The sequence below is a fragment of the Heterodontus francisci genome, chromosome 23 (genome assembly GCF_036365525.1).
Source record: "Heterodontus francisci isolate sHetFra1 chromosome 23, sHetFra1.hap1, whole genome shotgun sequence".
In the NCBI taxonomy this organism is placed as follows: domain Eukaryota; kingdom Metazoa; phylum Chordata; class Chondrichthyes; order Heterodontiformes; family Heterodontidae; genus Heterodontus; species Heterodontus francisci.
Genome location: NC_090393.1, coordinates 19,992,930 through 20,019,293, shown reverse-complemented (window position 1 = coordinate 20,019,293; position 26,364 = coordinate 19,992,930). Strand labels below are relative to the sequence as shown.

The 26,364-nt window shown below is 44.4% G+C and overlaps 1 protein-coding gene across 7 annotated transcripts in view; it reads right to left on the bottom strand.

The window, feature by feature from the left end:
* The window catches only part of smtnb (smoothelin b), a 553,824-nt gene that overhangs the window by 374,311 nt on the left and 153,149 nt on the right, over positions 1–26,364 (bottom strand). For all 7 annotated transcript variants that reach the window (XM_068054824.1, XM_068054826.1, XM_068054827.1 and 4 more), the window contains one exon: positions 24,641–24,734. In XM_068054824.1, the coding sequence (XP_067910925.1) occupies positions 24,641–24,734 (94 nt within the window). The remainder of the gene's footprint in view (positions 1–24,640; positions 24,735–26,364) is intronic.

The window sequence follows — 26,364 nt, the reverse complement described above, 5'->3', positions numbered from 1 at the left end:
ATCGGCGCAGGCTTGGAGGGCCGAAGGGCCTGTTCCTGTGCTGTAATTTTCTTTGTTCTTTCTTTGTTCTAATCATCAGTAAAATGATGGAAGGTGTCATCAACAGTGCCATCAAGTGGCACTTGCTTAGCAATAACCTGCTCACTGACGCTCAGTTTGGGTTCTGCCAGGGCCACTCGGCTCCTGACCTCATTACAGCCTTGGTTCAAACATGCACAAAAGAGCTGAACAGTGGCGAAGTGGTTAGCACCGCAGCCGCACAGCTCCAGCGACCCGCGTTCAATTCTGGGTACTGCCTGTGTGGAGTTTGCAAGTTCTCCCTGTGTCTGCGTGGGTTTTCGCCGGGTGCTCCGGTTTCCTCCCACCGAGCCAAAGACTTGCAGGTTGATAGGTAAATTGGCCATTATAAATTGCCCCTAGTATAGGTAGGTTGTAGGGGAATATAGGGACAGGTGAGGATGTGATAGGAATATGGGATTAGTGTAGGATTAGTATAAATGGGTGGTTAATGGTCGGCACAGACTCGGTGGGCCGAAGGGCCTGTTTCAGTGCTATGACTCTATCTCTCTCTCTGGGTTGGGTTTTTTTTTTGCAGACCCGAGCAGGCGTTTAATAGGCAGGGCTAAGCGACCCCACCACCAACGGATCAGAATTAAGCTCTGCAGTCAATTAAACAACTAACAGGAGGAGGATATCCCCATCCTCAACGACGGGGGAGCCCATGTCCAGATGCAGCAAAACCGGGACAACATCCAGGCTTGGGCTGATAAGTGGCAAGTAACATTCGTGCCACACAAGTGCCAAGCAATGACCATCTCCAACAAGAGAGATTCTAACCATCGCCCCTTGATGTTCAATGGCATTATCATTGCTGAATCCCCCACAATCAACATCTTGGGGGTTTACCATAGACCAGAAACTGAACTGGTCCAGCCACATAAATACAGTGGCTGCAAGAGCAAGTCAGACGCTGGGAATTCTGCAGCGAGTAACTCACCTCCTGATTCCCCAATGCCTGTCCACCATCTACAAGGCACAAGATAGGAGTGTGATGGAATACTCTCCACTTGCCTGGATGGGTGCAGCTCCAACAACACTCCAGAAGTTCAATACCATTCAGGACAAAGCAGCCCGCTTGATTGACACCCCATTTACCACCTTCAACATTCACTCCCTTCTTGTCTGCACTGAGTGATACTGGAGGGCACAGAACGTGAAGAAGGGAGCTTGGTAAGTAAGGGAGTTCAGTAAGGAGGGGAACTATAAATTAATTAAGAGAAAATACATTTAATTAAATTAACACAATAATGAGGGCAGGACAGGTGTTGCATCGTGGCTGCAGTATGTTGGAGCTCCTGGATGCCATGGCATTCCACGGCAACCACATCTGTAGTAAGTGTCTGCAGCTTGAGGAGCTTTGGCTCAGAGTCATTGAGCTGGAGGCCGAGCTGCAGACACTGCGATGCATCAGGGAGGGGGAATATTACATGGATACTTTGTTCCTGAAGGCAGTCACATCCGTTAGGATAGAGTCATCTGTTTTGGTCAGTGGTCAGGTGCAGGAGGGTGTGACTGCGAGTCAGGCAGGTAAGGGGATCGAGAAGATGAGAGTGGAGGAGCCTGAACACTTGCAATTCAGCAACAAGATCGAGGTTTTTGCAGCTTGTATGGACATGAGCGAAGGCTGTACAGTGGATGAGCTGACTGACCATGGCACCAAGGTTCAGGAAACCGTTCAAGTAGGGGGAGCAAAAAGGATAGTGGTAGTAGGGGACAGTATACAGCAAAGGGAGAGAGTCCAGAAGACAATGTTGCCTACCCAGTGTCAGGGTTCAAGACATCTGCTCAGGGCTGGAGAGGAACTTACAGTGGGAGGGGGAGGATCCAGTCGTCGTGGTCCATGTAGGTACCAATGACATAAGCAGGACAAGGAAAGAGGTTCTGTATAGCCAGTATGAGGAGCTAGGCATCAAATTAAGAAGCAGATCCTCAAAGGTAATAATCTCTGGATTATTACCTGAGCCACGTGCAAATTGGAGTAGGGCAAATAAGAATAGAGAAATGAATGCGTGGCTCAAAGACTGGTGAGGTAGAAGTGGGTTCCGGTTCGTGGGGCACTAGCACCAGTACTGGGGAAGGTGGGGGCTGTACCGTTGGACAGTCTACACCTGAACTGTACTGGGACCGGTGTTCTAGAGAGCCGCATAACTAGGGAAGTAAAGAGGGTTTTAAACCAAAAAGTGGGGGCAAAGGATCAAATTTGGGAAGATGTGGGAAAGCAAAGAGTAGAGACAAAGGAAGAGAGAAAGGTATTAATATGGGAAAAGATAAACAGACCATGACAGGAAGGGACAGTGAGTACAAATCTAAGAGCAAATCAGTAGACAAGGCGAGAGGTTACAAAAATAACAAAAGGACAAAACTAAAGGCTCTGTATCTGAATGCACGTAGCATTTGAAACAAAACAGATGAACTGATAGTGCAAATATAATAAATAAGTACGATCTGATAGCCATTACAGAGACATGACTGCAGGATGGCATAGATTGGGACCTGAATATTGAAGGGTACATGACTTTTAGGAAGGACGGGAAGCTAGGAAAAGATAGAGGGGTGGCTCTGTTAATTAATGATGGTATTAAAACAATAGAGAGGGATGACCTAAGTTCAGGAAACCAGGATGTAGAAGCGGTTTATGGCAAGATGAGAAATGATAAAGGTAAGAAGTCACTTGTGGGAGTGATGTACAGGCCCCCTAACGGTAACCACATGGTAAGACGGGGTATAATGGAAGAAAAAATGGGTGCCTGTCAGAAAGGTTTGGCAATAATAATTTTAATCTACATATAGATTGGAAAAATCAGATGGGAAAAGGTAGCCTAGATGAGGAGTTCATAGAATGTTTTTGGGATAGTTCCTTAGAACATCACATTCTGGAGTCAACCAGAGAGCAGGCTATACTAGACCTGGTATTGTGCAACGAGATAGGATTAATTAATGACTTCATAGTGAAGGAACCCCTAGGCAGCAGCGATCAAAATATGATTGAATTTGACAGTCAGTTTGAGGGAGAGAAGAGTGGGTCCAAGACTAGTATATTAAACTTAAATAAGGGCAATTATGAGGGCATGAAAGCAGAGCTAGCTAAAGTGAACTAGCAAAGTAGGTTAAGGGATAGGTCAATAGAGATACAGTGGCAAATATTTAAGGGGATATTTCAGAATACACCGAATAGATACTTTCCAACGAGAAAGAAAAATATCAAGAGAAGGACCCACCATCTGTGGTTAACTAAAAAAAGTTAAAGTTAGTATCAAACCTAAAGAAAAGGCATATAATTGCCCAAAGATGGGAGGTCGGTCAGATGATTGGACAGAATATAGAATGTAGCACAGAATGACTAAAAGATTAATAAGGAGGGAAAAATTAGAGTACGAGAGAAAGCTGGCGAGAAATATAAAAACAGTTAGTAAGAATTTCTATAGATACTTAAAAAAGAAAACAGCTAACAAAGTGAGCATTGGTCCTTTAGAAAGTGAGTATGGAGAATTAATAAAGGAAAATAAGGAGATGGTAGATGAATTGAACAGGTAGTTTGCATTGGTCTTCACCATGGAAGATACAAATAACATCCCAAAAATAGCTGTAAATCAGGAAATGGGAGGGAAAATTACAATCACCAGGGAAATGCTACTGAGCAAATTGTTGGAGCTGCGGGCTGATAAGTCCCCAGGTCCTGATAGACTTCATCCGAGGGTCCTAAAAGAAGTGGCTTTGCATTTGATTATCCAGAATTTCCTAGATTTGGGGAAGGTTCCACTGGATTGTAAAATAGTCAATGTAACCCCTTTATTCAAAAAGGGAGGGAGACAGAAAGCAGGAAACTACAGGCCAGTTAGCTTATCATCTGTCATAGGGAAAATGTTAGAAGCTATTACTAAAGACGTTATAGCAGGGCACTTAGAAAATTTCAAAGTAATCAGGCAGAGTCAACATGGTTTTGTGAAAGGGAAAGCATGTTTAACCAATTTATTGGAATTCTTTGAAGAAGTAACATGTGCTGTAGATAAAGGGGAACCGGTGGATGTACTGTACTTAGATTTCCAGAAGGCATTTGATAAGGTGCCACATCAAAGGTTATTGCAGAAAATAAAAGCTCATGTTATAGGGGGTAACATATTGGCATGGATAGAAAATTGGCTAGCTAACAGGAAACAGAGATTAAGCATAAATGAGTCATTTTCTGGTTGGCAAAATGTAACGAGTAGTGTGCTACAGGGATCAATGCTAGGGCCTCAACTTTTTACAATTTATATAAATGACTTAGATGAAGGGACCGAAAGTATGGTTGCTAAATTTGCTGATGACACAAAGATAGGTAGGAAAGTAAGTTGTGAGGAAGACATAAGAAAGTTACAAAGGGATAGAGATAGGTTAAGTGAGTGGGCGATGATCTGGTAAATGGAGTATAATGTGAGAAAATGTGACACTATCCATTTTGGCAGGAAGAATAAAAAGAGGCATATTATCTAAGAGATTGAAGAGCTCTGAGATGCAGAGGGATCTGGGTATCCTAGTGCATGAATCACAAAAGGTTAGTATGCAGGTAGCACACATAATTAGGAAAGCTAATAGAATGTTATCATTTATTGCAAGGGGTATTGAATACAAAAGTAGGGAGATTATGCTTCAGCTATATAGGGCATTGGTGAGATCACATCTGGAGTACTGCGCACAGTATTGGTCTCCTTATTTACAGAAGGATATTAGTGCGTTGGAAGAAGTTCAGAGAAAATTTACTGGACGAATACCTGGAATGGGCAGGTTGTTTTATGAGGAAAGGTTGGACAGGCTTGGCTTGTATCTGCTGGAGATTAGAAGAGTAAGAGGTGACTTGATTGAAACATATACGATCCTGAGGGGTCTTGACAGGGTGGATGTAGAAAGGATGTTCCCCCTTGCAGGAGAATCTAAAACTATGGGTCACTATTTAGAAATAAGGAGTTGCCCATTTAAGACAGAGATGAGGAGAATTTTTTTCTCTGAGGGTCGTGAGTCTTTGGAACTCTCTTCCTCAAAAGGAGGTGGAAGCAGAGTCTTTGAATATTTTTAAGGCAGAAATGGATAGATTCTTGATAAGCAAGGGGTGAAAGGTTCCTGGGGGTAGGTAGAAATGTGGAGTTGAGGTTACAATCAGATCAGCCACGATCTTATTGAATGGCAGAGCAGGCTTGAGGGGCCGAGTGGCCTACTCCTGCTCCTAATTCGTATGTTCACCACTGATGCACAGTGGCAGCAATGTGTACCAGCTACAGGATGCAATGCAGCAATTCACCAAGGCTCCTTAGACAGCACCTTCCAAACCCGCGACCTCTACCACCTAGAAGGACAATGGGCAGCAGGCGCACCAGCTGCAAGTTCCCCTCCAAGCCATACACCATCCTGACTTAGAACTATATCGACATTCCTTCACTATCACTGGGTCAAAATCCTGGAACTCCCTTCCTAACAGCACTGTTGGTGTACCTACACCCCAAGGACTGCAGCAGTTCAAGAAGGCAGCTCACCACCACCTTCTCAAGGGCAATTAGGGATGGGCAATAACAAAGAACAAAGAAAATTACAGCACAGGAACAGGCCCTTCGGCCCTCCAAGCCTGCGCCGATCTAGATCCTCTATCTAAACATGTCGCCTATTTTCTAAGGGTCTTTGCTTCCTGCCCATTCATGTATCTGTCTAGATACATCTTAAAAGACGCTATCGTGCCCGCGTCTACCACCTCCGCTGGCAACGTGTTCCAGGCACCCACCACCCTCTGCGTAAAAAACTTTCCACGCATATCCCCCCTAAACTTTACCCCTCTCACTTTGAACTCGTGACCCCTAGTAATTGAATCCCCCACTCTGGGAAAAAGCTTCTTGCTATCCACCCTGTCTATACCTCTCATGATTTTGTACACCTCAATCAGGTCCCCCCTCAACCTCCGTCTTTCTAATGAAAATAATCCTAATCTGCTCAACCTCTCTTCATAGCTAGCGCCCTCCATACCAGGCAACATCCTGGTGAACCTCCTCTGCACCCTCTCCAAAGCATCTACATCCTTTTGGTAATGTGGCGACCAGAACTGCATGCAGTATTCCAAATGTGGCCAAACCAAAGTCTTATACAACTGTAACATGACCTGACAACTCTTGTACTCAATACCCCGTCCGATGAAGGAAAGCATGCCGTATGCCTTCTTGACCACTCTATTGACCTGCGTTGCCACCTTCAGGGAACAATGGACCTGAACACCCAAATCTCTCTGTACATCAATTTTCCCCAGGACTTTTCCATTAAATGCTGGCCTAGCCAGTGACGCCCACATCCCACGACCAAATTAAAAGGTGGAGGTGCTTCGACCCTCTTTTGTTGGAGATGGTCAATGCCTGCCACTTGTGTGGCATGACAGTTTTGAAACATACCAGCCCAAGCATGAATGTTGTCCAGATCTTCATGAGGGCAGACGACTTCCATATCTGAGGAGTCACGAATGGAATTGAACATTGTGCACTCATCAGTCAATAGACTTATTTCTGACCTTATGATGGATGGGAGGTCATTGATGAAACAGCTGAAGCTGGTTGTGCCAAGGAAACTGCCCTGAGCAATGCCTGTTGCAATGTCCTGGGGCTGAAATGATTGGCCTCTAACAACCTCAAGCATCTTCCTTTGTGCTAGGCTTGACAGTGAAGCATTTCCCCCCCCGATTCCCAGTGACTTCAATTTTACTCGGGTTCCTGATGCCACATTCTTGTCAATTGCTGCCTTGATGTTAAGGGCAGTCACTCACACCTCACCTCAGAAATTCAGCTCTTTTGCCAACGTTTAGACCAAGGCTGTAATGAGATCTGGAGCCAAATGGTGCAGGCTAAACCCAAACTGAACATCACCGAGCAGCTTATTGGTGAGTAAGTGCCACTTGATAGCACTGTCGATGACACCTTCCACCACTTTGCTGATGATTAATAGTAGATTGATGGAGTGGTAATTGGCGGATTTGATTTGTCCTAGCTTTTGTGAATAGGACATTGTCAGGTAGATGCCTGTGTTGTTGCTGCACTGAAACAGTTTGGCTACAAGCGTGGCTAGTTCTGGAGCACAAGTCTTCAGCACTACAGCTGTAAAGTTGTTGGGGTCTGTAGATTTTGCTGTATCCAGTGCTTTCAACCATTTCTTGATATCACGTGGAGTGAATTGAATTGGCTGTAGACTGGCATCTATGATGCTGGGACCTCAGGGGAAGGTCAAAATGGATCATCCACTTGGCACTTCTGGCTAAGTATGGTTGCAAATACTTCAGCACTGTCTTTTCCACTGATGTGCGGGTCTCCAGCATCACTGAAAATGGGGATGTTGTGGAGCCTCCTCCTCTCGTTAGTTGTTTAATTGTCCATCACCATTCACAACTGGATGTGGCAGGACTGCAGAGCTTTGATCTGATCCTTTGGTTGTGGGATCACTTAGCTCTGTCTATAGAATGCTACTTCCACCGTTTAGTATGCCTGTCACCCTGTGTTGTAACTTCACCAGGTTGGCACCTCCTTTTTATGGATGTCTGATGCTGCTCCTGGCAAGCCCTCCAACATTCCTCATTGAACCAAGGTTGCTTCCTGGGCTTGATGGTAATGGTAGAGGGAGGGATATGCCGGACCACAGGTTGAGGTGGAATACAATGCTGCTGCTGATAATGGCCCACAGCGCTTCACGGATACCCAGATTTGAGCTGCTAGATCTGTTCTGAATCTATCCTATTTAGCACAGTGATAGTGCCACACATCACAATGGAGGGTGTCCTCAATGTGAAGACAGGACTTTGGCTCCGGAAGGACTGTGTGGTGGTCACTCCTACTAACACTGTTATGGATAGAAGCATCTGCAACAGGTAGATTGGTGAAGAAGTAGTCAAGTAGTTTTGTCCCGCATGTTGGTTCTCTCTCCAGCTGCCGCAGGCCCAGGCTGGCAGACAGGTCCTTCGGGACTTGGCAAGAGGGGTCAGTTGTGGGGTTACCCAGCCACTTTTTGTGATGGATATTGAAGACCCCCACCCAGAGTACATACAGTGCCTTGCTACGCTCAATGGTGTTCAACATAGAGGAGCACTGATTCATCAGTTTGTGAGGTGGGGCAGGTGGTATCAGCAGGAGGTTTCCTTGCCCATGTTTGACCTGTTGCCATGAGTCTTCATGGGGTCTGGAGTCAATGTTGATGAATCCCAGGACCACTCCCTCCCAACTATATACCACTGTGCCGCCACCTCTCGAGGCTCTATCCTGCCGGTGGTACAGGACATATGCAGGGATGGTAATGGAGCAGATTGGGATCTTGACTGAAAGATCCATGTCAAGGTCTATGTTGCTTGACTAGTCTGTGAGACAACTCTCCCAATTTTGACACAAGTGCCCAGATGTTAGTGAGAAACGCTTTGCATGGTCGATTGGGCTGGGTGTGTTTTTGTCATTTCTGGTACCTAGGTTGATGTCAGATGGTCCATCCGGCTTTATCCTTATTCGACTTTTTCGTAGTGGTTTGGCACAACTGAGTGGCTTGCTAGGCCATTTCAGAGGGCAGTTAAGAGTCAACCACATTGAAAAGAATGATCTGGTCAACTGTATCAAGTGTACGAGGTAGAGGCAGATAAAGAAGGATAATGCACCAGTCTTAGAGGATGTCATTCATGCTTTTGGCCCTAAGCATGTGGGTGTTAAGAGGATAGAAGCTGAACTATACAGATTTAAATAGTGAGCTTTGAAGGAGGCAGGTATAGAGGTGGGAGGCAACAATGCATTCTCAGATCATAAAAGAAAGAGTGGTTAAATGAAAGAGATTAGGTAAGTCTGGAACATTACTTCAAGGTAGACCAAAACATCAAAAGTTGTATTTGTATAACAACTTTAATATAAAAGAATATCTCCAAGTGCTTTACAAAGGGAAAATAAAAAGGAACAGGTACCGAGGAAAGAGGGAGCGCTGTTTAAAATGATGAAGGGATGGGACAGAATAGATAAAAATAGACTTTTCACTTTGGAATTCTAGAGCGAGGGGTCATAGATATATGATTAAATGCAAGCGATTTAGGGCAGGTAGTGGGATAATTATTTTTTAAAAGGGTTGTGAGGCTGTGCAACACACTACTAGAATTAGTGACCATGTCATTTTGTAAGAATAGGTTAGATGGGTGGTTGAAGGCAAGGAGGATAAAGGGATATGGGAACATGGGAGTAGGACTACAGCTCATGAAGGAAAAACACAGAAATGTACTGGTTGAGCTGAATGACCTGCTTCAGTGTTATAATTTCTTCGAAACTAGTTTCAATCGTCTAGGGGAATCAGAGCTGAATTTTCCAGACTTTTTTCCCTAATTGGCATTTTTTTCGGTTTGCATCCCCCAAAAAGGTACATGGGCCCTGATGGGTGGGTAGGTTAAAACTGTACACAGTAGTCCAGATGTAATCTCACCAAGGCTCTATATAATTGCAGTAAGACTTCTTCACTCTTATACTCCAACTTCTTTGAGATAAAGTCTAACATACTATTTGCTTTCCTAATTGCTTGCTTTATCTGCATGTTAGCTTCCTGTGATCCATGTACAACGACACCCAGATCCCTCTGAATACCAATATTCCCCAGTCTTGCTTTTCTATTTTTCCTTCCAAAGAGGATAACTTCACATTTCTCCACATTATATTCTTAACCATGACGTATAAAGCATCACACCTCTATAGAACAGGCTAGATCAAGGTTGTCCAACATATGGTCTGCAGGCCAGAATCAGGCCCGCCAAACGTTTCCATCTGGCCTACAGGTGTAAACTGTTCCCGGGGCCATTCCTCATCCTCACCGTGACTGGAGATGAGAAATTTCCCTTTGTCAGTCTGGCTTTTAAACTATTGAGCTGTCAGTTTCACAGGTGACAGCTGCTGACTCTCACACAGTTATAGGAACATAGGAAGATAGGAACAGGAGTAGGCCATTCAGCCCCTTGAGCCTGTCCCATCATTCAATGAGATCATGGCTGATCCGCGGCCTGACTCCATATACCTGCCTTTGGCCCATATCCCTTAATATCTATGCTTAACAAAAATCTATCTATCTCAGATTTAAAATTCATAACTGTTCAAGCTTCAACTGCTGTTTGTGGGAGCGAGTTCCAAACCTCTACCACCCTTTGCATGCAGAAGTGCTTCCTAACATCTCTCCTGAATGATCTGGTCCTAATTTTTAGACCATGCACCCTAGTTTTAGAATCTCCAACCAGTGGAAATAGTTTATCTTTATCTAGCCTGTCTTTTCCTGTTAATACCTTGAAGACTTCAATCAGATCACCCCTTAACCTTCTAAATTCGAGCAAAACAGGCCTAATTTGTGTAATCTCTCCTCGTAACTTAACCCCTGTAGTCCAGGTATCATTCTTGTAAACCTACGTTGCACTCCCTCCAAGGCCAATATATCCTTCCTAAGGTGTGATGCCCAGAACTGCTCACAGTACACCAAGTGGGGTTAATTGCAGAGAGTGGAACACCCTTTTAAAGTTCTTTGAAAAGTCAGTTCTTTCAAAAAATGATCGTTGTCAGTTTCACAGCTCTCAGTCGCTGACATCGGGAACTGCCGTTTTCCAACAGACTTGGGGTTTTCTGGCGGGCTTTTTTCAGCTCTGAAACTGACAACGATCCTTTTTAAAAGAACAGATTTTTAAAAGAACTTTCAAAGAGTGTGCCACTCTCTGCAACTGTGTGAAAGAGAGTGGGAGAGAGAGAGGGTGGCGAGAGGGAGAGCAAGGGGGAGAGTCAGGGAGAGAGGGGAACAGAGAGAGAGGGGACGGGGGGGGGGGGGGCAGAGAGAGAGAGAGAGAGAGGTGGGACAGAGAGAGAGATAGAGAGGGGGCACAGAGAAAGAGAGGGACAGAGAGAAAGAGGCAGGGACAGAGAGAGAGGGTGCAGAGAGGGGGGACAGAGAGAGAGGGGAAGAGAGAAAGAAAGGGGGAGAAAGGAGAGAGGGGGGATAGAGAGACAGGCGGACAGATAGACAGGGGGACAGAAAGACAGGGGGACAGAAAGACAGGGCGCACAGAGAACGCGGGGAACACTGAGCAGAGAGCAGGGAACACTGGAGACACGGGGTGGGGGGGGGGAATACAGAGAGAGGGGGGTGGAGAGGGACAGAGAGAGTGCAGGAGAGGGAGACAGGGGGAGAGGGAGACAGAGAGGGAGAGAGAGAGAGAAGGAGAGAGATAGGGGTAAGAGGGGACAGAGAGAGTCAAAGAGTCATTTAATTATGGCACAGAAGGAGGCTATTCTGTCCATCAAGCCCGTGCCAGCTCTCCATGGAGTTATGCAGTCAGTCCCACTCCCTGGTTCAATCCCCTGAGCTCTGCAAGTCTATTTTTCTCAGGAGGCCATCCAACTTCCTTTTGATCGCCTCCACTTCCACCACCCTTGTGAGCAGCAAGTTCTAGGTCATTACCACCCGCTGCGTAAAAAAGTGCTTCTCATATTTCCTCTGCATCCTTTGCACAAAACTTTCAATCTGTGTCCCCTAGTCCTGGGGGAATGGGAGGGAAGAGGGAACGAAACACACACACAGAGCGCGGGGAGAGAGATCAAGGTCTCTCCTGAAAGATGGACATCGATCCAGAATACTCTGCATCGCTACATCAAGTGTGCAGGCAGAGATTGACTACTTATTAAAGCAAAAACAATGCCAGGTATGTCTCTAAATCAGTTTTCAATATAGTGACGAGAAAGTAAGTCAATAAATTAGTATTCTCATTTAAAGCTTCTTCACAAAAATGCACATTTGTTGCTGTTTTTATTAGTAAGATAAATTTTTAATGCCTTTATCTTTTGAAATTTGCTCACCGGCCCTCCCGGGCCAAGCAAAAATCACAATGTGGCCCTCTGCCAAAAAGGTTGGATAACACTGGGCTCGATGGACCTGCTGATCTTTTCCTGTCCAACATTTTCATATGCTTGTATGTAATTCTATGTAGTCAGGTGATTGAAAACTTAGTCAAAAAGATGGCTTTTAAAAGGTAGAGAGGGAAACGGAAGTCAAGGAAGGGGGGATACTGAGTGGGACTTTGGCAGCTGGAACACTAGAAAATGGGAGTATAGACATATACTGCTGAATGGACAGTTTAGAGTAGTATTTTGAATGGTCTTTCAGGTAGGATAGCTGAAGTGAAACTCAGTCAGTCAGTCATTCAAGTTGGATTAGATGATACTTTTATAAACAAGGCTATTCCCAAATACTGCTCATTCACACTCAACACAAAAGTCAGTTTCCAAGGGCAAGCACATGCTTTCTCTGAACTTAAAAGTTTACTTTGGGAGTATAAAGTATGCAGAATAGCAGACCTGCAGGTAAACAACTCTTCTCCTGCTATTGGCAGAATAAAGATAAGTTTCGTTCTTTGAACTCATGCCTCAAGAAACTTGATTGTGTCTTCAAACTCCTTTCATTACTGGCAGAGAGAGCACTTTCATCTGTTCTGTCTAGGTTGCAAACCCAGATACGAAAGGATAGTATTCTAATCTTTATAAAATTGAGTTTTCCTGTATAGAACTTCAGAACCATTCAACACAGGATTATACAGATATATATCTGCCAATGATTATTCATGTGCATTTGTGCTATCACTTTGTTCCCATCTCAGACATGAGCAAGCTAATGATTTTCAGAGGAAGAATCGCTAACTGCTGAGCAAGGTGAGGTATAACAGAGAATAAATTTAATTTCCCTCTCAAATTTCCCTTTCTGTTCCTGAAAGCAGCTGGACTAGTGTAGATGCTCTCCAGTACCTAAACAAAGCTGTATTCTTCATGTGCGAGACAGCGTGCACAGAGACTGCTGTCTGGCTAAGTCGACTGTAACCAGTATTAAAAACATTTTCCAGCAGAGATCATTGGATAGCAGAAACACAAGCTGTTTAACTCCATTCTAGCGTTTTGGGTACTGTGGCCAATAGTAGATAGATTTTTGTTATCCAAAGGTATTAAGGGATATGAGACAAAGGTAGGGATATGGAGTTAGGTCATAAATCTATGATCTCACTGAATGGCAGAACAGGTTCAAGGGGCTAAATGACCTACTTCTGTTCCTATGTACAGCAAAACGAAGGATTGCACTGGGATTTTTTTCTGTATGGCCTTCAAAACTAGAGGCATTGAGGAGCTCAAAGTAATCTCAATTAAAAACAAAACTTGAAGAATAAAATCAATCAGTAAAGTCAGTGGACAGCGAGATATCCAGTTGCTGGGTTAAACAAATGAGTGGATAAACGAATAGAAATGTAAGTAGTAAATCAACTTTGATAAAGTGTAACGTATCCAAATTTGCTGATGATACAAACTTAGGTGGGAAAGTAAGCTGTGAGGAAGGTGCAAACAGGCTGCAAAATTATTTAGATAGGTTAAATGAGTGTGCAAACACATAGCAAATAGAATATAATGTGGAGAAATGTGAAGTTATCCTCTTTGGAAGGAATAATAGAACAGCAGAATAATTTTTAAATGGTGAGAGAATGTGGAATGTTGGTATTGAGAGAGATCTGGGTGTCCTTGTACATGAATCACAGGAAGCTAACATGCAGATAAAGCAAGCAATCAGGAAAGCAAATGGTATGTTAGCCTTGATCACAAAGAAACTGGAGTACAAAAGTGAAGAAGTCTTACTGCAATTATACAGAGCCTTGGGGTATACCATCTATAAAGGTTGGTGCCTTGGCTGGCTTCAGGCTGAACTTGGTGGTTGTTCAACTTGCTTTTGGTGGTCCTGAGGCTTCTGATTTGGAGGTGAAACCGCTGATTTGGGGTTCTCCTGGAGACAGTAATGTGGTTGATTTCCTTCAAGGAGTCTCTGTCTGCAGCAGGGTGTCCCTGGGTGATCACAGTCAGCAGGCAGGGTTCAAAGCTTGTAAGGCAGATTGGAGAGAGAGAAAGGAAGGAGGGACCACACTTGAGTCTTCTCTCTTCAGCGTCTAGCTACTTGTCTCTCTGCTGCAGAGGCAACACCAGCTTAAGCACATGGAGGGTGGGCCTGTCACATGACTGTCACCCAGTGATTCAAGTATGGTGGTTACTAGTGTGTATTCCCTCTTGCAACTTAATCAGTCCATGTCTAGGAATTCCCTTCTCACAGCTAGGGTCCCATTGTTCAAGTGATTAGGTTTGAGTGGTTCGTCTCTACCAGCTGAATATTCGGGTAATGGCCTTGATGCCTTGCTAATGGGAACAGGATAGGTGGTTCACTCAGATTCTCCGGGTCATTGTTCTGATGGGTCTGTGCAGACAATCCATTTCTATCTCAGTGATATAAATGGGGAAAGTACAGTGATGCAAATTGGGTTGGTCATCTTTAGCCGCTAGCATCGAGTCACCTTTTATTTGTTTGCTTTTTAAAAATTCAATTCACGTTTCCAGCCAGTGGATTAAAAGTCATCATTTGACATAGCGTGTTTTCATGACACCTCCACACCACGTGGAATGAAATGCGGCAACAGGAGTATTTAATTATAAGGTTGTAAATAAAAAAAAGAAACTGTACACACATATTCATCCTCAAATACTCACTCATCGATCTTACACTGCCATAGCTATGCTCTGGCTAAGTTTTCCTCTGTGATGATTCTGTGCTGAGTTGGACTTTGGATAAAGTATCAGCTATCACATTGTTTTTCCCTGCAATGTGGGTAATCATTAGGTGGTGAGGTTGCAAAAGTAGGCTCCATCAAAATAGCCTTGCATTCTGGGTTTTGAATTTCTCTACAAATGTCAAGGGATTGTGGGCAATATAAGCTATGGTCACTCTATATCCATTTTAGACATATACTTCAAAGTGCTTGAGAGTCAGCAACAGTCCCAGAGTTTCCTTCACCACAGTAGAGTATCTCTTTTGATGTCTATTTAATTTTTTGGAGAAGTACCTAACTAGTCTCTCAATGCTTGACTCATCAACTTAGAGCAGGACAGCACCTACCGCTAGGCCTCTTGTATCGACTGTAATTTTAAATGGTTTGTTAAAAAATTTGGAGCTGCCAGCACTGGTTCATTGGTTAAGATGACTTTCAGCCTCTCGAAAGCTGTTTGGCACCTCCTTGATCACACTACCTTCACTCCTTTCTGTAACAAGTCTGTCAGTGTGGCGGCCATAGTGCTGAAGATTGGGACAAACTTGCAGGAGAACCCACACATTCCCAAAAATCGCATTATTTCCCGTTTGGTTGTGAGCACGGGATAATCCATCAATGCCCACACCTTCATTGCTCTGGGCAGCACCCGCTCATGACCCACAATATGCCCCAGGTAGGTTACCTGAGCTTACCAAGGAGCCCGAGTAAAACTTAAGTCAATGGGAATCAGAATATAAAACTCTGACTGGAGTTATTTCTAGCACAAAGGAAGATAGGTGTGGTTGTTGGAGACCAACTCTCTCAGCCCCAGGACATCGCTTCAGGTGTCCTAAGCCCAACCATCTTCCATCTTCAGCTGCTTCATCAATGACTTTCCCTCTATCATTAGGGTCAGAATAGGGCATATCCACTGATAACTGCACAGTGTTCAGTTTCATTTCCAATTCCTCAGATGATACAACAGTCCATGCTCTCATGCATCAAAACCTGAACAACATCCAGGCTTGGCTGATAAGTGGCTAGTAAAATTCATGCCACACAAGTGCTGGGCAACGACCATCTCAAACAAGAGAGAGCGTCTAACCACCTCTCCTTGACATTCAATGGCATTACCATAAGCAAATTCCCTACCATCAACATCCTAAGGACACCACTGACCAGAAACTTAACTGGACCAATCACATGCTCAGAGGTTAGATATTCTGTGGTGAGTAACTCACCTGCTGACTCCCAATGCCTGTCCACCATCGACAAGGCACAAGTCAGTAGTGTGATGGAATACTCTCCACTTGCCTGGATGGGTGCAGCTCCAACAACACTCAAGCAGCTCGACACCATCCAGGACAAAGCAGCCTGCTTGATTGGCACCCCATCTACAAACATTCACTCCCTCCACACTGGTGCACAATGGCTACAGTGTGTACTATTGTCAAGATACACTGCAGCAGCTGGCCAAAGTTTCTTCAACAGCACCTCACAAACTTACAAATTTTACTACTGAGAAGAATAAGGGTGGCAGGTATATAGGAACACCTCTACCTTCAAGTTACCCGCAAAGTCACACCGTCCTGATTTGGACATATATCATCGTTCCATCATTGTTGCTGGATCAAAAAGGGTGCGAGGGATAGGCCAAATAATAATAGGCTTGTCAGTCTGACCTCGATGGTGGGTAAACTATTAGAATCAATTCTGAGGGACAGGATAAACTGCCACTTAGAAAGGCATGGATTAATCAGGGATAGTCAGCATGGATTTGTTAAGAAAAGGTCATGTCTTACTAACTTGATTTTTTTGAGGAAGTAACAAGGAGGAGTGATGAAGGTAGTGCAGCGGATGTGGTCTACATGGATTTTAGTAAGGCATTTGACAAGGTCCCGCATGGCAGACAGGTCAGTAAAATGAAAGCCCATGGGATACAGGGAAGGTGGCAGGTAGGATCCAAAATTGGCTCAGTGACAGGAAACAAAGGGTAGTAGTCGACGGATGTTTTTGCGAATGGAAAGCGGTTTCCAGTGGCGTTCCACAGGGCTCAGTGCTTGGTCCCTTGCTGTTTGTGGTATATATTAATAATTTGGAATTAAATGTGGGAGGCACGATTGGGAAATTTGCAGATGACACAAAAATTGGCCTTGTAGTTGATGGTGAAGAAGGTAGACTCCAGAATGCTATCAATGGATTGGTTGAGTGGGCAGAAAAGTGGCAAATGGAATTCAATCTAGAAAAATGTGAGGGAATGCATTTGGGGAGGACAAACAAAGTGAGGGACTACACAATAATCGGGAGGATACTGAGAGGAGTAGAAGAAGTGAGAGACCTTGAAGTCCATATCCACAGGTCCCTGAAAGTGGCAGGACAGGTAGAGTGGTGAAGAAGGCATATGGAATGCTTTCCTTTATTGGCCGAGGTATAGAATACAAAAGCAGGGATGTAATGCTGGAAATGTATAAAATGCTGGTTAGGCCGCAGCTGGAGCATTGCGTACAGTTCTGGTCACCACATTAGAGAAAGGATATAAGTGTTCTGGAGAGAGTACAGAGGAGATTTACAAGAATGTTGCCAGGACTTGAAAGTTGCAGCTATGAGGAAAGATTGGATAGGCTAGGGTTGTTTTCCTTAGTACAGAGGAGGCTGAGGGGTGACTTAATTGAGGAGTACAAAATTATGAGGGGCCTAGATAGAGTGGACTGATAGGACCTGTTTCCCCTAGCGCAGAGATCAATTACCAGGGGGCACAGATTTAAGGTGATTGGTAGAAGGATTAGAGGGGACATGCGGAAAATTTTTTTCACCCAGAGGGTGGTGGATGTCTGGAATTCACTGCCAGGAAAGGTGGTGGAGGCAGAAACCCTCAACTCATTTAGAAGGAACCTGGACATGCACCTGAAGTGCTGTAAACTGCGAGGCTATGGACCAGGTGTTGGAAGGTGGGATTAGATTGGGCGGTTAGTTATTTCGGCTGGCACAGACACGATGGGCTAAATGGCCTCCTTCTGTGCCATAATTATTCTATGGTTCTAAATCCTGGTACTCCCTATCTCACAGCACTCTGAGCACCTTCACCACACTGACTACAGCAGTCAAGAACGCAGCTCACCACCACATTCTCAAAGACAACAAGGAATGGGCAATAAATGCTGGCCTTGCCTGCCTCCCAAGAATGCATAAATAAGTTTTGAAAAATGACTGCATTCTGTGTTGATCCTACCAACATGCATGACATTACATTTGTGTGTTATTTTCCAGGCTCAACTATTCCAATGTTCTCCTGGGCAGCCTCCCATCTTCCACCTTCAATGAACTTGAGCTCATCCAAAACTCTGCTGCACATAGCCTAACTCACAGGAAGTCCTGTTCATCCATCACCCCTGTGCTTGTTGACTTACATTGGCTCATGGTCCGCCAACACCTTGATTTTAAAATTCTCATCCTCACACTGAAATCCCTGCAGGGCCTTACCCCTTCCTAACTGAACTTGGCAGCGTGAGCACTGCGTTCTCGGAACTTGGCAGTGTGAGCGCCATGTGCTCTCTGAAAGCAGTGGTGTTAGCACTGTAATAAAAGCAAAATACTGCAAATTGGGAATCCGAAATAGAAGCAGGAAGTGCTGGAAATACTCAGCAGGTCTGGCGGCATCTGTAGAGAGAAAAACAGTTAACGTTTCAGGTCTGTGACCTTCTTTCAAAACTGGCAAAGGTTAGAAGTGTAATAGGCTTTGAGCAAGTGAAGGGGGCGGTGGGGAGAAGAACAAAAGGGAAGGTCTGTGATAGAGCAAAGGGCAGAAGAAATTCAATGACAAAGATGTCATGGAATAAAAGGCAAAGGGAGTAGTATTAGTCATAGTAAAAGAGAAAGCATTTGTTCAGAGAGTGTTAATGGCAGAATAACGAACAGCTCTGTCTGAAAGCAAAAATATGAAAAACAAGTTAAAGACAGGCACATGGTTCAAAAAGAACAATCAAAATGGCAGTCATAGTCTGAAATTGTTGAACTCAATTTTGAGTCCAGAAGGCTGTAGAATGCCTAATCAGAAGATGAAGTGCTGTTCCTTGAGCTTATGTTGAACTTCACTGGAACACTGCAGCAGGCACAGGAGAGAAATGTGGGCGTGGGAGCAGGGTGGTGAATTAAAATGGAAAGCAACCGGAAGCTTTGGGTCATGCTTGCGGACTGAGCAGAGGTGTTCTGCAAAGCAGTCACCCAATCTGTGTTTACATTGGGGAGACCAGAGGGGACTGCATTATGTGCACTGAATACAGTTTAGTAAATTGAAAGAAGTACAAGTAAATCACTGCTTCACCTGAAAGGAGTGTTTGGGGCCTTGGATGGTGAGCAGAGAGGAGGTAAAATGGCAGATATTACACCACCTGCAACTGCATGGGAAGGTGCAATGGGAAGGGGACGGGGTGTCAGGGGTGATGGAGCAGTGAATCAGGGTGTCGCAGAGGGAACAGTCCCTTAGGAATGCTGACAAAGGAGGGGAGGGGAAGATATATTTGGTGGTGGCATCATGCTGGAGGTGGCGAAAATGGCAGAGGGTGATTCTTTGGATGTGGAGGCTGGATGTGGATTTGGATGTGGAGACTTACCTTCTGGGAGAGCAGCGGAGAGGAGTCCAGGTGCGCCAGAGTTTGAAAACAAAGTGAGCAGTGACATCACAGGAAAGGTGTAAGGTGATTGGTTGTTGAGTAACCGCTGTTAGGGAGTATCTGTAAATTGCTGGGCTGGTACAGTACTATTAGGATGTGCGTGTAAATAGCTTACTAATAAGAAACAAGTGAGTAACTGGTTTTGTTTTTAAGGTTCATTTTAACGAGTGAACTGTACTGATTTTTAGTAGGATTTATCAGCACTAGTAAGGTTTTATTAATAATTCTAAGCTGTTGTAGTATTGGTAAGGTTTTTTTTAGCAGCAGCAAAGGGTCAACTAATAAATAAAGGAATGGCAGGGTTGCATCAACCTCGACAGTACACTTCCTGTGCTATATGGGAGCTCCAGGATGCTTCTCGTATCCTGCAGAATGATTTGTGCAGGAAGTGTCGTCAATTGAAGCAGCTTGAGCTCCTGGTTTTGGAACTTGAGCGGCAGCTGGTGACACTGCAGTTCATTCATGAGGATGAGAGCTACGTGGATAGCATGTTTATACATGTGATCACCACACAGCTTAAGAGTATGCAGGGAGAGAGGGAATGGGTGACCACCAGAAGGTCAAAAAGAATCAGGCAGGTAGTGCAGGAGACTCCTGAGTGCATCTCCCTCTCCAACAGGTATTCAGTTCTGAATACTAAGGAAAGTGATGCTTCACCTGGGGAATGCAGCCAGAGCCAAGTCCACGGCACCACGGGTGGCTCAGCTGCACGGGGGGGACAGGGAAGACTGGAAGAGCCATAGTGATAGGTGATTCAATAATCAGGGGAACAGAGAGGCGTTTCTGTAGCCGCAGACGTGAATCCAGGATGGTGGGTTGCCTCCCTGGTGCCAGGGTCAAGGATGTTACTGAGTGGCTGCAGAGCATCCTGAAGGGGGAGGGTGAGCAGCCAGCAGTTGTGGTCTACATTGGAACCAATGACTAAAGCAGAAACAGGGATGTGGTCTTGCAGTCAGAACTTAGGGAGCTAGGGAAGAAATTAGCAAGCAGGACCTCAAAAGTAGTAATCTCCGGATTACTCCCAGTGCCGCGCGCGTGAGTATAGAAATAGAAGGATAAGACAGATGAATGCGTGGCAGGAAAGATGGTGCAGGAGGGAGGGCTTCAGATTCCTGGGACTTTGGGACCGGCTCTTGGGGAGATGGGACCTGTACAGTCCGGACAGGTTGCACCTGAACACAGCTGGGACTGAATTCCTTGCGGGACATTTTGCCAGTGCTGTTGGGGAGGCTTTAAACTAGTTTGGCTGGGGGATGGGGACCTGAGGGTAGACTCAGCTGGGACAAAATCAGAAATTAAAATGGAAGGCAGAAAATTAATAGATGAGTCTGGAAGATAGAGGAAATGAGGGTTAGAAAATAAAAAAAAAGTTTGGCAGTACTCAAGAATATCTATTTTAATGCAAGGAGTATAGCAAATGAAGCAGATGAGCTGAGGGCACAGACAGACACGTGGCAGTATGATATCATAGCTATTACAGAAACATGGCTTAAGGAGGGGCAGGCATGGCAGCTCAACGTTCCTGGTTACAGGGTTTTCAGACGTGACAGGGAGGGGGATAAGAAAGGAGGGGGAGTGGCAATTTAGGTCAAGGAAACTATTACAGCTGTGAGGAGGGATGATATGTGGAAGGTTCATCAAATTGGCCATATGGATACAGCTATGGAACAAAAAATGGGCAATCATACTGCTGGGAGTGTATTATAAACCCCCAAACAGTCAGAGGGAGATAGAAGAGCAGGTATGTAGGCAAATCCCTAAGAAGTGCAAGAACAATAAGGCAGTAATAAAAGGGGATTTTAATTACCCCAATATTAACAGGGATAGTTTTAGAGTGAAAGGAATTGAGGGAGCAGAATTTTTGAGGTGCATTCAGGAGAACTTTTTTGCCCAGTATGTAGCAAGTCCAACAAGAGAGGGTGCAGTTTCAGGAAATGAAGATGGGCAGGTGGAAGGAATGGCAGTGGGAGAGCATTTTGGTGGTAGTGATCATAATTCAGTCAGTTTTAACATAATTATGGAAAAGGACAGAGATAGAATAGGAGTTGGAGTTCTCAAATGGGGCAAGGCCAATTTTACTAAATTGAGGAGTGATTTAGCGAAAGTGGACTGGAAACAGCTACCTGAAGGTAAATCAGTGTCAGAACAGTGGGAGGCATTCAAAGGGGAGATTCGAGGGGTTCAGGATAAACATGTTCCCACAAAGAAAAGGGTGAGGCAGCCAAATCTAGAGCCCCATGGATGTCAAGGAGCTTACAGAGTAAGATAAGGCAGAAAAGGAAAGCTTATGTCCGACACCGAGAACTCAATACTACAGAAAGCCAAGAGGAGTATAGAAAGTGGAGGGGTAAAATCAAAAGGAAATTAGGAAAGCAAAGAGAAGGCAGGAAAGAATATTGGCAAGCAAAATCAAGGTGAACCCAAAGATGTTTTATAAATACATTAAGAGTAAGAGGATAACTAAGGAGAGAGTCGGGCCCATAAAAGACCAAAAAGGTATCCTTAGTGTAGGAGCGGAGATATTTGTATGGTTTTTAATGAATACTTTGCGTCCGTCATCACAAAAGAGGGGGACGATGCAGATATTGTAGTTAAGGAGGAAGAGTGTGAAATATTGAATGTGATAAACATAGGGAGAGAGGAAGTATTAATGGGATTAGCATCCTTGAAAGTTGATAAATCACCAGGGCCAGATGAAATGTATCCTAGGCTGTTAAAAGAAGCAAGACAGGAAATAACAGAGGGTCTGACCATCATTTTCCAGTCCTCACTGGATACAGGTGTGGTGCCGGAGGATTGGAGAATTGCTAACATTGTACCTCTGTTTAAAAAGGGAGCGAAGGATAGACCGAATACTTACAGGCCAGTCAGCCTAACCTCAGTAGTGGGCAAATTATTAGAATCTATTCTGAGAGACAAGATAAACTGTCACTTAGAAAGGTACAGGTTAATCAAGGATACTCAGCATAGATTTGTTAAGGGAAGATCTTGTTTGACCAACTTGATCACATTTTTGAAGTAATAACAAGGAAGATAGATGAGGGTAGTGCAGTTGATGTGGTCTACATGGATTTTCGCAAGGCTTTTGACAAGGTCCCACATGGCAGACTGGTTAAAAAAATAAAATCCCATGGGATCCAGAGAAATGCAGCAAGATGGATACAAAATTGGCTCAGTGGCAGGAAACAAAGGGTAATTGTTGACGGCTGTTTTAGCGACTGGAGGGCTGTTCCAGTGGCATTCCGCAGGGCTCAGTACTGGGTCCTCTGCTTTTTGTGGTGTATATTAACGATTTGGACATAAATGTAGGGGGCATGATCAAGAAGTTTGCGGAGAACACAAAAATTGGCTATGTGGTAGGTAGCAGGGAGGATAGCTGTAGGCTGCAAGAAGATATTGATGGTCTGGTCAGATGGGCATAAAAGTGGCAAATGGAATTCAACTTGGAGAAGTGTGAGGTGATGCATTTGGTGAGGTCAAACAAGGCAAAGGAATGCACGATGAATGGGAAAACACTGAGAAGTCTAGAGAAAGTAAGGAACCTTGGAGTGAATGTCCACAGATCCCTGAAGGTAGACAGGTCGATAAGGTGGTTAAGAAGGCATATGGAATCCTTTTCTTTATTAGCCGATGTATAGAATACAACAGCAGGGAGATTATGCTGGAACTGTATAACTCATTGGTTAGGCCACAACTTCAGTACTTGTGCAGTTCTGGTCACCTCTTTACAGAAAGGATGTAATTGCACTAGAGAGGGTACAAAGGAGATTTATGAGGATGTTGCCAGGACTGGAAAAATGTAGCTATGAGGAAAGATTGGACAGGCTGGGTTTGTTCTCCTTGGAAAAGAGAAGGCTGAGGGGAGATCTGATTGAAATGTACAACATTTTGAGGGGTCTGGATAGAGTGGAGGTGAAGGGTCTAGTCACCTTAGCAGAGAGGTCAGTGACGAGGGGGCATAGATTTAAAGTGATTGGTAGAAGAATTAGAGGAGAGATGAGGAAAAACTTTTTCACCCAGAGGGTGGTTATGGTCTGGAACTCACTGCCTGAAAGGGTATTTGAGGCAGAGACCTTCAACTCATTCAAAAGGAGTCAGGATATGCACCTCAAGTGCAGTAAGCTGCAGGGCTACAGACCAAATGCTGGAAGTGGGATTAGAATAAGTGGATCTTTTCTCGGCTGGCACAAACACAATGGGACAAGTGGCCTCTTTCTGTGCCTTAAACTTTCTATGATTCTACTCTATGGTGGGATGGAAAGTGAGGACAAGGGGAACTCTGTCGTAGTTCTGGGCAGGGAGGGAAAGGAGTGAGGGCAGAAGTACAGAAACGGGTTGGATGGACATGGTCGAGGGCTCTGTCAACCACAGTGCGGGGGAATCCTCAGTTGAGGATAAAGGAAGACATATCAGAAGTGCTGTTGTGAAAGGTTGCAACAGCAGAACAGATGTGACGGAGGCGGAGAAACTGGGAGAATGGAATGGAGTCCTTACAGGAGGCAAGGTGTGAGGAAGTGTAGTCAAGGTAGCTGTGGGAGTCAGTGGGTTTATAATGAATATGAGTGGACAACCTATCCCCAGACATAGACCATGTGAAGTTAAGAGAAGGGTGAAATTGGAAGCAGAATTGATGAAGTTTTCCAATTCAGGGCGAGAGCAGGAAACAGCACCGATACAGTCATCAATGTACTGGAAAAAGAGTTGGGGGAGGGGTCCTGAGTAGGACTGGAACAGGGAATGTTCAACATACCCCACAAAAAGACAGGCAAACTAGGACCCATAGGAACCCTTTTTATTTGGGGAAAGTGAGTGGAGTTGAAGGAAAAGTTGTTCAATGTGAGAACAAGTTCAACCAGGTGGAGGAGGGTGGTGGTGGACGGGGACCGGCTGGGCCTGTGTTCAAGGAAGAAACAGACAGCCCTCTGTTAGCACTGTGTCTTTTCTGAATTCTGTAGCCTGCCTGACAACAACTGGATCAAAATATACTTTCCAAACTGTTGGGTGTGTCTGGTCCCCTTGGCAGACAAATTAGAAATCTGATCTCGTCCACTTGTGTTGCAAATAGATCAAGTATAATTTTTATTACCTGACCAATGCAGACCAACTGGCTTCTTGAAAGGTTGAGGAAAGCCAAAAAACTTACATAGGCAGTTGCTAGTAGAATTAAAGTGGTATTTATACTAATGAGTGTCAATAATGTATGGTCCTGAAGATGGAGAAGCTCGGTCTTTTAAATGCTCAGCTAATATGTTGGAATACTATGGCGAGAGAGAAGCTGCATATATTATCAACAGACTGTCTTCAAAGAAATAATGCTGCTCACCAAGGTCGTTAACTCATCAATGTCATGAATAGATTCCAGTTTCCCTGAAAGGATATCCAGTGCCCCTTTCTGATCCTCTTCCTGTCTGAGAGATCTGTCAAAACACATTCAGAAAGAGAGAAATTAAAACATTATTATGCATCTGGTTCACAGGATATATAGGTCAGCAGATCTCCATCACATTTCTCAATGAATCAAGGCATGTGCTAATATGTGATGCTTACAGCAGGTACATGTAATATGTAGACTTTTAATATGCTACTCGTAGATTTCTTAGAACACTGTGAATCTTGTGCGCCTTGACCTTTGTGTACATCCCTCTTTGTAGATTCGAGGTTAACATACATCTGTCTCTGTCCACCTTCACGTATCTGATTTTGCTTCATCAGACATCTTTTTCTGTGCCCTGGTCTGTGGCCCACATCCCCATCCCCTGATCTCTGCATGAATTCTCGGCTTGTTCAATATTGGTGCCTCTTCTCCCTGATGTCACTCAGTGCTGATCTGTCTCCTGCAGCAGCATTTTCTCCTTCATTTTGAGATCTTTTCGGTTCGTTTGTTTCTCCTCTGATATCACAGAATCACAGAATTGTTACGGTGCCCAAGGAGGCCATCAGCCCATCGTGTCTGCACCAGCTTTCCTAATGAGCATTTGACCTAGTGCCACTCCCCCGCCCCGTAACCCTGCACATTCTTCCTCTTCATATAACTGTCTAATTCCCTTTTGAATGCTTCAATTGAACCTGCCTTCACCACACTTTCAAGTTAAGATCTGCTCGCTGCGTGAAAAAGTTTTTCCTCAAATTTCTTTTACTTTAAATCTGTGCCCTCTCATTCTTGATCATTTCACGAGTGAAACAGTTTCTCTCTATCTACTCTGTTCAGACCCCTCATGATTTTAAATTCCGCTATCAAACCTCCTCTCAGCCTTCTCTTCTCCAAAGAAAACAGTCCCAACTTCTCTGATCTATCTTCATAACTGAAATTCCTCATCCCTGGAACCATGCTCATGAATCTTTTCTGCACCCTCTCTAATGCCTTCACATCCTTCCTAAAGCACGGCGCCTAGAATTGGACTCCAGCTGAGGCCGAACTCGTGTCTTATACACATTCAACATACCTTCCTTGCTCTTGTACTCTATGCTCCTATTTAATAAAGCTCAGGATACAGTATGCTTTATTAACTACTCTCTCAACCTGTCCTTCCACTTTCAATGACTTATGCACCAGGTCCCTCTGCTCCTGCACCCCCTTTAGAATTGTACCCTTTATTTTATATTGCCTTTCCATATTCTTCCTACCAAAATGTATAATTTCTTCACATTTCTTCACACTAAACTTCATCTGCCACCTGTCTGCCCATTCCACCAACTTGTCTATGTCCTCTTCAAGTTCTACACTATCCTCCTCACAGTTCACAATGCTTCCAAGTTTCGTATCATCCACAAACTTTGAAATTGTGCCCTGTACACCAAGGTCTAGGTCATTCATATATATCGTGAAAAGCAAGGGTCGCAACACTGACCCCTTGAGAACTCCTCTACATACCTTCCCCCAGCCCAAAAAACATCCATTAACCATTCCTCTTTGTTGCCTGTCACTCAGCCAATCTGTATCCATGTTGCTACTGTCCTGTTTATTCCATGAGCTATAACTTTGCTCATAAATCTGTTGCGTGGCACTGTATCAAACGCCTTTTGGAAGTCCATGTACGCCATATCAAC